Genomic DNA, 12,714 nt, shown 5'->3' on the forward strand with positions numbered 1-12,714 from the left:
TGCTTTGAGGTTTTTGAGCAATCCTGTTTATATGTATTCAACCAATCACAAAGCATTGCATCAGTGGAGCCAGGAAGCAAGTCAACAGGGGAGGCAAGTCAAGATTCAGTAAACATCCAACCACTTCAAACCTAGTAAATGAATTACCAGGGTACATTGAATAAAACCCCTTCCTCACCATCTTTGATGTTCCCGACAGTGTGGAGGAATATCCATGGCAAACTGTGTCAGTGCTGGCCTGAGGGCCTTGGAACATATTTAGACCAAAATGGCTGTGAAATTAAACCAACAGCAGGTCACTATTGATGTGATATGGCATAGAGAATTTCAAAGGGGCATTTGCATCATTTCTTTGCTTGCCTGCAGTGATGATTTTGCTGCTGCTGCAGAAGAGTCTCATACCCAAATGTGGTCCATTATCATCAAGTGTGAGATGGCAGAAAAATCTTCCTCTCCTAAGGCACACTTGGCCCTGAATGGTGATCACGATGGTACAGTGGAACCTCCAAACTCAAACAATTTGGAGTTCAGTCTAAATTGTGCCTAAAACAGTATATGTAACATGTCTCACAGTTTGCCACTCTGTAAAAATACCACATAATCCAACAGGTATCCAAATTTCTACTGCCATGTTTTCTTTTTTTTGTATATTGCGGCAGTCTGGCTGCCCAGTGGCACCATGCTGCCTCTTACAGTTCAGTTTTAGTACTACAACAGACAATGTGACCTGACGTAATCCAACAAATGTGAAGGTAAAGTGACATAAAGGTTAGGAGATTTGACTTTCCGAAGAGGCCGCATGTGAAGAGATCTTCAAACAAAGTGGATGACAAATCCTTGACATTGATCACTGAATTCACTGATTAGCTAAATGCTTGAAGTTTTTTAGTATCGTCACAAGAGGACGCGAATTCCCCACACAAACACCAATGATTTATGTCATGATGGTAGTAGAAAATAATTTCCGTTAGCATCTTTTTGGAAAACTACAGCACATTAATTACACACTTTTTTTTTGGGGGGGGGGGGGGGTAGGACAATAACCAGCGTCTCAGAAGCGATTGTGTTATGCTATCTAAAGTATTTTCTTTTGTCCTTACAGGTACCCAGTCTCCCCAGCAAGTAATGGTTATGCAACGGAAGGAATACCTTAAATCAATCTCTGTTCTGCATCGGACACAAACTAACTCTCATAAATCCATTAATGGTCATGAAAGATGACTGAAATGATGCACTAAAGTATTTTTCAGCCGTGGATAAATTTATGACACGTCAAAAACAAGCTCGCGAGGTTCACCTTATTTGACTGGTGGCGAGAAGGAAATAAAAACGCCAACCGTGAGGAATTGCCGCTGTGTGGAGATTAAAAAAAACAAAAAACGTGACGCGTGAGCCAAGGACTCGCACATGCGTCTTTCCACCCGGCGCTGTTACGTAAAGACGGATTGGCTGTTGAACACACAGCCCCTGTACGCGCGTTTTGATTGGTTGCCGGTCCCGTCTTTGGTTATGACGTTGTACCTACTCCACACATACACACGTACACACAAAGCACAAACATAAAAAGGGAGGAGAGAGGCAAGACGTAATGGTTTGACTCTGTGTGCGTGCTCTTGCGATGACCGTGGCTCCTGCATTAGCCTGCACATTCCTTGAACAGGAGGCGCAATGAAGGTAAGTGCCCCCCACCCCCGGCTTCCCCAATGTCATCTACAGTACTTGTTTCTGGTGACATGTCATTGACTCACTTGTGTTTATGGAGCTTATACGCACGGTGCCACAGCTCAACTGCTAAGGTGATTGATTACAGTTTACACGGGGTTATATAAGGAGATCCCCTTCAGTGCAGTGGTGGTCATTTTCGGGACTTGTCATGGGTTATCTTGGGTCATGGTGTGCGTTTTTGTGTGTGTGGTCGGTGCAAACGAGAAAGGCTGCAAACGTGAAGTCGCCCCCCGCACACACACTTGGAGAGTTCAGTGGATGCAAAGACGCTGCAGCCACCTTCCATTCATCGCTTTAATCCGCTCTAACGAGATCGGAGGGAAGGAGCGGGGGGGGGGGGGGGGGGGGGGTGCTCGTCTGCCCGAGGAGGATGTTTGGGGGACGTCTCGGGGAGGACGCGAGGATCGCCCCTCTGCTCCACACTGTGTGTGTCGGGGTTCTCCCCTGTGTCTGTTGGCTGCAGATATGAATGGAAGCAATGACGTCATATGTTTCACCACAACATACAGTGTGCAGCTCCTTCCGATGAGATATGTCTCAAATTTGTGCGTTTGTGTGTATTACATGACAATTTAATTAGTGTGTAAATGTGTCGTGACGCATCTTAATATTCGGTCTAACCGAGATCCAGTGCAAGACCATTCCAGCTCACTTTTAATTGACGCCTGGTTAAAAATAGCTTTAGAATTGTGGTTTCACATTGCAGCGGCGCACACTGCATCATACTGAGAGATGTGTTGCAGGAAATTGCTGCTTCGTTGCTATACTAAATAAAAAAAAAAAATGCTGTAGTGTAGACGAACCCATTGTTTTTATTGTATACAGTACTGTCATTTTTTTTTCTGTCTCACGTTTGGTTAAATCATTTGCTGTCACACAGTGTCACGAAGCGAGCAATAATGTCGACGAGTCAACTAATCGGTTCAACCCGCACAATGATTCAAAATTCGTTTTTTAAAAAAGCACTTATTTGAATAGTCCAGTTGTAAAAGCGAATCTCGTGTCATTAAACATGTGGGGCACTACTTAACACAAGGTTGCATGCTACCCCATTTCTATCATAAAAATCACTGCATGTTTCTACGTAGTTCTTTATTGGATGGTAAATGTAGGTTTTCATTGGCTGAAAGCGCTTAATGATCAAAGTTGGACAAAAAATAACCCACAAAAAATATATATTTCACTCTGCTGCAGAGCTTGGTCAACTCAGGGCAAGCATATACGGTTAATGACAGGAAGAACAACGCATTGGGCTCTATTTTGTGATTTTTAATTGTGATATCAGCCCTTTGAGTACCTCAGGCCCCCAGGCTCAACCCCAGGTAACCCCGTTGGTAAAAGTGGGCCTGATTGTGATATGTGAGTTTAATTTTTTTTTTCCACTTGAACAGCTGGATTAAATTTCCTTTCAAATTGCCACACTTCCAGTTTTCATTTGGCCCAAGCGCATTAGTCTGCCCCCAGAATAATGGACGTGACACTTTGTTGATTAATCTGATTCCAATTGAAAAGCATCTTTTTTGTTCTGCCCCAGTTCAAAATAAATCTCCACAAAAACGAGCTTATCGGGAAGGCAAGAGAGTCTCACAGGTTTCTGCTGCTATTTAAAAAAAAACAAAATGTATGCTGTGCAGTGATCCCCGCGGCTGTCGTTTTTGTTCTGCGGGCTAGAAATGTTTTTCAGTCCCGCCTCCAAGTCTCCTAAATCTCTTTATTATGCAGGAACAAATCTCAACCCTCTTGGTCGCAGCTTTGAGTTTTATCTGCGTTCATTCCGCATGTCACACATGAGATTTGACTACTTCGGGGGGCCGCTTCAACACACATCGGCAATTTGCGCACAGTACATTTGAGTTTCTCTTGTCACTGTTGGATAAATACCATTAGGCATGCATTTATGCACTCATGTCCTGGTTTTACTCTGTGCCTGAGAGAGAGAAAAAAAAAGATTTTCATCAGAGGGAAATAAGTCTTTTCATATGCAATATATTTTTTTTTCCTCAATTAGACGCCGGAAGGAGACAAATACCATAATCCACCCGTCTCGAAGTGTGGTGTGAAGGCGCCCTCTATTGTTAAATCCAAGAATTACTGAATGAAATGTTCAAACTGTGAATAATGTCACCGTGGCTTGTACTTTTTTACAAAATCCAACACAGCAGGGGTGCCCAACTCTCATCCTTGAACGCCCTTGTACAACCCGTTTCACACGTTTGTCTGATTCAAATGATCAGGAATCGTTATCAGGCTTCTGTAAAACTTGCTGGTGAACCAATCATTTGAATCAGATGTGTTGGAGGAGGGAAACATGTAAGCAGGCTGAAAAGGGGCTCTGGCAGACCGGATTTGGGGGCGCCTGCAACACAGTATGCTCATTAAGTATAATTCAGTTGTATTTAACTTTGAAGCACAACAACAACACATCTAAATATCTTTGAATTAATACTTAATAATTATGTGCAATACATTTCATTTGAATCACTAATATACTATTAAATGTGTCCAAAACTGAAATTATAAAGTGCCTCTTTTTGTCATTGAATCTTTTGATATTTGCTACTAATCTCGGCAGGACATTGAAATGCGTCGTTCCATGCCCTTTTTTTAACCCCTCAATAGTGTACATTACGAAATAGGATTTAACTTAATTCCTATGCTACCAGCTTCAAATTGTATTAATGCAGGATATTAGTCACATTGAATCATAGCATTTGCATGCAAATGGTCTTATTGTCTTTTTTTTTTTTTTTTTAAATCACTGCATCATGGTCCTTCTACATTGGTGTTGATCTGCATTTAAATGCAATGTCATCCTGAAAGAAACACCAATGAAAACGAAGGTCTACTCACTGTTCACGTACGGTCATATTAAATAGACAGGCCTGCAGGGTTCGAGCTTCCCCTCGCCACATTTAGTGCCTTGTTCTCGGGATTACGTAAACACTCCCGAAGCAGACGGCCGAGGTCACGTCACAGCGTGTATGTGACAAGTCGGAGCTGGGAGGGAGCCGCCCGGAAACCAGAGGTGAATTCCTGTATTGTGTAGTGCAAAGAGGTTCACAATATGCTCCTGTGTGTGTGCGCGTGTGTGTGTGTGTGTGTGTGTCAGCTATTGATTGACACAGCCTGGTAGAGTAGAGGAAGACAGAGTTCCCTATGCCCCATTCTCCTCCATTCATTAGTATGCTGCTGAGCTGCTGTTGCGCAGTTTTATGTCATCAACAAACCGACTTCAGAACATTCAACGAGAGCGTTTCCTCCCCAGCCCTCCCATATAAAAACAATGTGAATCGGACAATCAGTTTCATTTAAAAGATGCAGTGCGTGTGTGCGAGTGCGTTGAATCCAACCGAGTTGAGTCGCGCCGGTATAAAATACAGCAATCCCTCGTTTATCGCTGGGGGTGAAGTGAAATCCGTGAAGCAGTCATCTTCATTTTTTTTTTACATACAATACTGTATTGAATGAAACCAAAGATTAAACCTTTTTTCAGGTCCAACATATTAATATACATATTCGCGCTTCCTGCATCAAGGTGTGTTTGTGCTCACCAGGCGGGAGCCTCGTCCATGTGGGCGTCATGTTGCGGGCTGCTGAACGAGGTGATGGGCACGGGCACGGTGCGGGCTCAGCAGCCCGGCTTCGGGGCCGGGGCCGGGCCTTTCCGCTTCGCCCCGAGCGCGGGGTACTCCACGTACCCGCCACCTAGCTCGGGGAGCGCCGGGCAGCTGTGCAAGGCCTGTGGACTGGCCTTCTCCGTCTTCAGACGTAAGGTAAGCCACGGCGAAGTGAAAGTCCACTTGATTTTGTGCAACTGTGGAGACAGTGGAACAGTTAAGACTCGTTTATTATGCCAGACCCACTCGCATGTATAAATGCTCCACTCTTCTCAATGTCTTAACTGTGGATTCGTTTTACACAGTGCCCCCTAGTGTTCAGACTGAGACACCGAAACACCTTTTGTTACAAGTTACATGTGAGTGAAATGTGCGGCAAGACTGTTTGAAAACCATTGACGTTAGATGTTGAAATCTCACTAATGACAAGTTGTTAGGAGGTCTGACCAATTCATCTTTAAAAAAAAAAAAAAACAACTAAATATTCCACAATATGTCCCCGTTAATAGAGCGCGTGAAGAGTCACAGCCTGGTGATCGTGTGCCCGAAGCATTTGGACCAAAATAAAAATAGCACCTCGCCAGAAAATTCTGTCAAACTTTCCTATCGGTGGCTGTGCAGTCTTTGCAAACGATACCCAATTCATGAAAATCGTATTCTGTCACGCTGACATTTCTGGAGGGATGGTCATGTCAGAGTGCATGCGCGTGTGCCAGTCAGACGGGCACGTGCCAGCTTCCTGCTCGCTCTCACTGCAAAACACACTCGCAGCGATGAGCCCGTTTGTGAGTCAGTGCGATATTTTCAGGCCACAAAGTGTGGAGGGGATTAGCGGCCAAGCGATCGTGGGGCAAGGTGTCGATGATGGTGCGGAAGCGAGACACATTTGCGCGTGAGTGATAAGCAAATGTTTACCATTTGGGCTGACCTCCTTTCACAGCCATTTCGAGCGTCAATCCACCCAGCTGCTCGGTGTAAAAGTGGATGGCGAGTTGGGTTTTATGATTTTGAAAAACAATCTAATTGCAACCCCCCCATGTTGTGATTGTGATTTAATATGCAATGATTTTTCCAAATATTCACATTCTTGGAAAGAAACCTAACAGAAATTCAAATCAGCCGCGGCGGTGGTTCTCCATCAGGTGGACTGCGCGATGACTGACACTTCTGGGTTAAATCCCAACAGTATGTGTGTGTTTACCACTACAAACAGCAGCTGCAATGAGCTCAGCACCGCCTTCGGGGGAACACTTTGGAGTATCAAAGTTTGCATGGATTCAAGCTTATTTATAAGGAGCCACCAGAGGCGCCATCAACGCTTTAAAATGCCGACAGGAGTCGGACATGCAGGCGTGCAATATTTAAGAGCATTTCATTAAATGATGCTCGAGTGGAATGAAAACGAATGACAGATGCCATCGCTTTGGTGCGAGTATGTGGAAACTACCTGTCAATGCTTTTTTTCTGTAATATGCGCGTCTTTGACTGAGTATGGCTTTAAAAGGTGGGGCCTGGTCTGGTGAGTGACATGGGTGTCAGTGACACACGTTATAACTAAGCAAGACTGATGCCAAGAGTGAAGGGAGCTGCACTCTCATTTATTGACACCCACGTCAATCACCACTTCCATGTACGCCACTAATTACAGCATTAAATCCCATCCAAATACCTCACACGGTGACTAAGCGTGTCCTCTCCTCGATAGCACGTGTGCTGCGACTGCAAGAAGAGCTTCTGCGTGCTGTGCTCAGTGCTGCAGGAGAACTTGCGCTGCTGCGCCACCTGCCACTTATTGCGGGGCACCGCCTTCCAGAGGCCACGCCTCATGCAGCTGCGTGTCAAGGACCTGCGGCAGTACCTGCTGCTCCGCAACATCCCCACCGACACCTGCAGGGAAAAGGAGGACCTGGTGGAACTGGTTTTGTGCCACCGGGGCACCCGGGAGCCGCCCCGACCTGTGATGGTGGTGCAGGAGGAGGAAGAGGAGGAAGATGAAGAAGAGGAAGCGGATGGAGACACGCCCGATGAACAGGAGGGACATGATGAAGATGATACAGACAGCCTCCACTCACGCGACGCCTCGCCGCCCTCCCCCGCCGACTCAATATCCGAACAGTCGCTTGGATCCGCCTCTCAGGGAGTCGTGCTCAGCCCAAGTGACAGCTCAGGGACCCCGAGCCAGGTGACACTGACACACACAATTACAGTACGGTTAAAACAAAAAATAGCTAGCTAGTGTGGCTAGTTATTGTGAGGGGCCAGTCCTCTAAGTTACCTCAACTGCACGATAGCGCATAAGCAACACTTCTTTCCGGCAAATATCGCTGTCGCTAAAGGAGGACAAGGAGTAGCGAATCATGTGACACATTGAGCGAGAAGCAAGAACATGAGAAGATGGAGAAGCCATGATAACTGCAAAGCTTAACATGAAAAGACGATGAGTGAAACGTCCTTAAATTTGGTTGCAAATAAATGTCGAAATGTTTTTTTTTAATGGGAAAGCTAGTTTATTTGTAGCTAAGCTAAATCAATTATGCCGAAATATTTTTAATTAAAAAAAGCTTCTTTTAATTGTTTATTCGAACTATGTTTTAGATCATTTAAAAAAAACCACGATTTGAAGCAATTATTTTTGTATTGGAAAGAATGTGAATAATTGGTTGACATTTAAACTTCACAAATGGCCCATCTGCCTCTTTTTGAAAATAAAATGTGGCCCTTGAGTACAAAAGTTGGCTCAGCCCTGCTCTTGATGCTTGTTGAGCTGAATTCAACAACAATTAGGTTGATTTTTCTCTCCACAGCGTGGATTCTGCATTCATGCGACAGCTGCAAGCAGCAGCATTTGCACTCTGACTGCCACTGTGTGTGCGCGTACGTGCGTGTCTGTGTGTACATGCAGACCAGCGAGCAAGGCGGCTTAAGCCCTTTGCCTTTTTTTAGGTCGCTTACATGGGCTGAGTCAGTTATGTAAGGCGCACGCAGGTTGACAACTCCCTGCAGCAACGCAGCTGACACCAAACGCAATGCCGAGCACTATATTAACACTGCATTAAAACACAAAACACACACCCACACAACTTCCTGTGCACTTTGCTGGGCATCATGCTTCTTCCTCTGTTGTTAATAGGACATAAACTACTGTGTGGCAAGAAATTACAAATTCCAGTGGGTTAAATATAAAATACAAGTCATGACATACTGGAAACACACTATACAAAAGGTGCATTAAAAGTGATGCCTTCACAAAGATAATATTGCTAACATTTTGACTTCAAAACGGCGCCGCGAGAGTGGCTGCCTTTCCAGCAGCTCCTATATTTTGTTGTTCTACTTCTTCCTTTCATAACTTTGCTGCTGTGAATTGGGAATTTCTCCATTGCGAGACTAATAAAGGTTTTCTTATCTTATCTTATTTGCATGACAGAGTCCCCGATTAAAAATAGGATATGAGGAAAACACACGCCGCACACATTTGAAACCCAAACTCGAATTTGAAACACTAATTTGAAACCATGAACCCCAGTTTGAAACCCTACTTTGAGAACCTAAACCTCGTTTGAAACCCTAACTCTACTTTGAGGGTAAGGATTACTGGGAATGATCGATTTCATTTTTTGGACTGCATTATCAGTTTCCACCAATAGATGGTGCTAATACAACGTTCACATTCAATCATTATTTTCACTCGCGAGTACTTTCAAGAAATAAGCAAAACTTCAGTGTCGACAATTTTTTGTGGTCGACCTATCCGACCTATTCGATTTTATTCTCGCAGCCCTAACCATGAAATACTGAATTTGCATGATTCATGTTGCACTGAGCTGCCAGTCCCCTTTGCTAGCAAATGGTGGTGAATTCCACATTTCCAACCCCGCGATTATCCGTTTTTGCTTTGCCGTCTCAGGCCCCACGTCTGTGGTCGGATCACACAAACACAAAAAGCCAAAGAAAAATCAAAACACCTAAAAAAAAAAAATAGCTAAAATAGAGGAGTCTGAGATTGTGTGCTGTCTAGCCAACCAATGCATTATTAATACATCGGAGCAGGAATTTGCCTGAACACACACACACACCGAAGTTGAATCAAGCACTTGCTCGTCTCCTTTTCCACGACGGAACTCTTCATTGATTCCCGTCTCCTTTTATTCCTGACCTCCATCTTCAAAGAAAATCATTAAGCGGCAAGTGTCTGGCGTGCGCGCGGTGGAGCGCGTACTCAAATATGTCTCTTGTCGTATTAGATAACGGAACAGATGTACTCTCAATATCAGCGCTCGAGTCCTTCTGTGCGATACTGAAAGTCATCGCGTAATGAGGTGCATTGTGCGATGGTGTCGAGCAGGACTTGGTTCACGGTGAAACATTCACCAAAATTAGAGCTTGGAAATTGATTCTTATGGTGTTCGGATTGAAGGTCAAATCATAACGAAGCGTTGTTCGACTTAATTTCCCCCAACTGTCACTTGTTCCTTACATTGTTGCTCTGTTGTTAGCTTTCCCCTCAGGAGGCCGAGGACACGGCCAGCGTGTCGCTCCTCAATCTGGAGCAGACGGCGAGCCCGACGGAGGCGATCCCGGCCACGCATAGGAGGGTCCGCGCCTCGCTGTCCGATTTGGACGACGAGGACGCCATTGAGAGGCTGTCGGTTCGCCAGTTGAAGGAAATCCTCGCCAGGAACTTCGTCAACTACTCGGGCTGCTGCGAAAAGTGGGAGCTGCTGGAGCGCGTGCATCGCCTCTACAGAGAAAACGAGCTCAACAGGAAGTCCAGTACGCACCGACTGTTTTCAAAATATGATATTTTACCTCTTGATATTTTTAACGTGACTTTTTTTTCTCTGCTCTTTTGTTCTTTTTAGTGGAAAATGTAAGCATTACTGCAGGTAAGTACTTCCTCACTATACAATTGTCACAGCACAACAGATTTTTTTTTTTAACTCTGTCCTATTATTTTCCCTACAAAGTGGTTGCATATCCTCCACCTTTGTGCAACAGTGCTGTCGGAGGTAAGTTTTTTTTTTCCCTACCTACTCAGAATATTGGTCAATGGGTTAGCCAGTTAACAGCCAGCCAACTCGCTGACACCCACATCACTCACCAGCACAGGCCACGCCTTTGAAAGCCATACACTCAGTCTAGACATAGTGAGGATGGCAACGCTACATGGATTAAACTGCACATCACATGTTAATTTGCAATTCGTATCAAGTCATGTAACTTGAGTCTGTAAGTGTTTGTACGTTATTTGCGGCCCACAGACGGTGTGAAAGCCCAGCTGGCCTCCGACGATAATCTTTGTCGCATCTGCATGGACGCCATCATTGACTGTGTTCTGCTGGAGTGCGGCCACATGGTGACCTGCACCAAATGCGGCAAGAGGATGAACGAGTGCCCCATCTGCAGGCAATACGTAGTGCGGGCCGTGCACGTCTTCAAGTCCTAGAAAAACTCTCGTCGTCAAAGACACTAAAATGGGAGCGAGCGGCTTGGACCGGCGGTTCTTGTGTGACACGGCAGGGGTTCGAGTTGACACAGTCGACTACAACATGTGCAATACTCTTAAAAAAAAAAAAGGAGACGTGTGTGTGTGCGCGAGAGATTTTGTGAGAATGTGTGTTTTCATTAATATAGAATCTTGGTTCTAGTTTAACAGCACATTTTATGTTAGCAGACGACGCCAAATAACACGCCAACACCCTCATCCTCTTAACTTTGCTTTTCAAAGCCAGCAAGTTTGATGTGACGGTAGAAAGCAGTTTACAGTAAGGGTTTATATTTGTTTTGAGTCATTACTGGCCAAAAAATAGCAGGACTGCGAATCCGGAACACGCGAGTTTAGTGTAAATTATCGGGTTACCCACAATTTATTCATCATTTCTTATTTTGACAAACACTATCAGTTTTCACGTCATCAATTTGATCATAACAGCTGCTGCTCGATGATATCTGCTTCCCACCCTGACAGAGGTCTTTTTCACTTCAGTCTGTTGTGCAAAGGAAGTGAGACACTTTCTTTGATATCTGCTCATCCATGTAATCAAAAATGTGTATGGAATTGCTGTTACTGTATATGTGTTGCATATAGATAGCTTCTATTGTTGTTATGAATTAAATGTATATTTTTTCATGGTCTAGACTTGCAGGGGTCGGGAACCTTTTTGAGCCATGAAAGCAAAATGTTTGGAAATGTATTTCAGTGATATTGGAGATATATAAGATAAGATAACCTTTATTAGTCCCACACTGGGGAAATTTGCAGTCTACAGCAGCAAGATGGAGGGGGGGGGGGGGGGGTAAAGTGTTTCATTGCACAAAATAAATAATACAACTACAGTATATACTGTATCTATATATATATATATATATATATATATATACACACACTTTATTTTAAACACTGAATTCAACAAAATGTAGTATAATAAGCCTTTGAATGTATTCTTTTAAATAATTCTGTTGTAATACTCACCATTAATGTGAATGACTTTCCGTTCCGATAATTCCGCTGGCAAAGCTAGCGGAAATATAGTCACCTTGCCGGGTCCATGCACGGAGTTGCTGCTGGCTAGTTTGCACCCTGCTCAGTAGCTTGCACGCTTCCTTTCTGCTGTCTCTCGCAGGGTATTTTGATGCGAACGTAGCATGTCGCGTGTCAAAGGGCCGCTTTACATTCGACCGTTTCATCGATGGTATTTTGTCACTGCAAATTAGACACACCGCAGAACCTGTTCTCTCCACAAAGGCGATTCCTTTGGTCCATTCGTCCTGAAGTGTACCACATTCGTTGTATTTTTTTGTTGTCGCCATCTGATTCGTCGAAGGGTTAGCTTTGTGCTAATAACCGAGCGGGCTAATTCAAAAGGGGGCGTTTACCTGTGACGCAGTAACGGCAGAGTAGGTCAGTATCATCCAATCAAAATTGCTCCTGGAGCCAACTGCAGCCCCGAACAGGAAACGAGCAGTGAACAATCGATGGATGGATTAAACAAGCGAGCATATTTATTTTTATCTGCGAGACAGATGCAATCATCAAAAGAGCCACATATGGCTCGCGAGCCATTGGTTACCGACTCCTGGACGAGAGGCAAGGCTCAGAGGTTTATGAACAGAATGTATTTCTGACGGGTTTGTCAAGACCTTGAAAATGTGTCGGTTTGGATGTTTTTTTTTTTTTGCTACACATTCACATCCGTTATTTCTTATTTCGATTTAATGCGGGTGTTTGTCAATGGACGATGTCATTCACGGGCAGCTACAGTCTTCTGGAGAGCACTCATAATCCTGGATCTTTATATTTTGGATTGTATGGAACTTTTTATTTTGGTAAACAAATTATTGGGTTCAATAAAATGCAGTCAAATCTATTTGA

The 12,714-nt window shown here is 44.2% G+C and overlaps 1 protein-coding gene and 1 long non-coding RNA gene across 6 annotated transcripts in view; one reads left to right on the forward strand and one right to left on the reverse strand.

Annotated features, from left to right (window-relative positions):
* Positions 1-11,885, reverse strand: part of LOC147191665 (uncharacterized) — a 15,633-nt gene extending 3,748 nt beyond the window's left edge. For 2 of the 4 annotated variants that reach the window (XR_015103581.1, XR_015103579.1), the window contains exons 1-4: positions 9,820-9,956; positions 7,415-7,530; positions 7,012-7,229; positions 5,277-5,539 (exon numbers count right to left, since the gene is read on the reverse strand). This is a non-coding gene — a long non-coding RNA (uncharacterized LOC147191665). Of the gene's footprint in view, positions 1-5,276; positions 5,540-7,011; positions 7,230-7,297; positions 7,531-9,819; positions 9,957-11,814 lie in introns of those variants that run through there. The other 2 variants (XR_015103582.1, XR_015103580.1) reach the window with 2 other exon arrangements.
* On the forward strand, positions 1,555-12,709 carry LOC147191666 (E3 ubiquitin-protein ligase RNF34-like). Of its 2 annotated transcripts, XM_086135826.1 has the most exons (7): positions 1,555-1,674; positions 5,280-5,498; positions 7,048-7,524; positions 9,839-10,115; positions 10,205-10,228; positions 10,310-10,351; positions 10,604-12,709. In XM_086135826.1, the coding sequence occupies exons 1-7, from the start codon at positions 1,669-1,671 to the stop codon at positions 10,786-10,788; spliced, it is 1,230 nt and encodes a 409-aa protein (XP_085991952.1). In that variant the 5' UTR covers positions 1,555-1,668; the 3' UTR covers positions 10,789-12,709. The 2 variants fall into 2 exon arrangements, with proteins under 2 accessions (XP_085991952.1, XP_085991951.1); XM_086135825.1 differs by having other exon boundaries at positions 10,205-10,351.
* The last annotated feature ends 5 nt before the right edge of the window (positions 12,710-12,714 follow it).

Source organism: Hippocampus guttulatus, chromosome 17 (assembly GCF_054856545.1).
Source record: "Hippocampus guttulatus isolate MCC_2025c chromosome 17, RoL_Hgut_1.0, whole genome shotgun sequence".
In the NCBI taxonomy this organism is placed as follows: Eukaryota; Metazoa; Chordata; class Actinopteri; order Syngnathiformes; family Syngnathidae; genus Hippocampus; species Hippocampus guttulatus.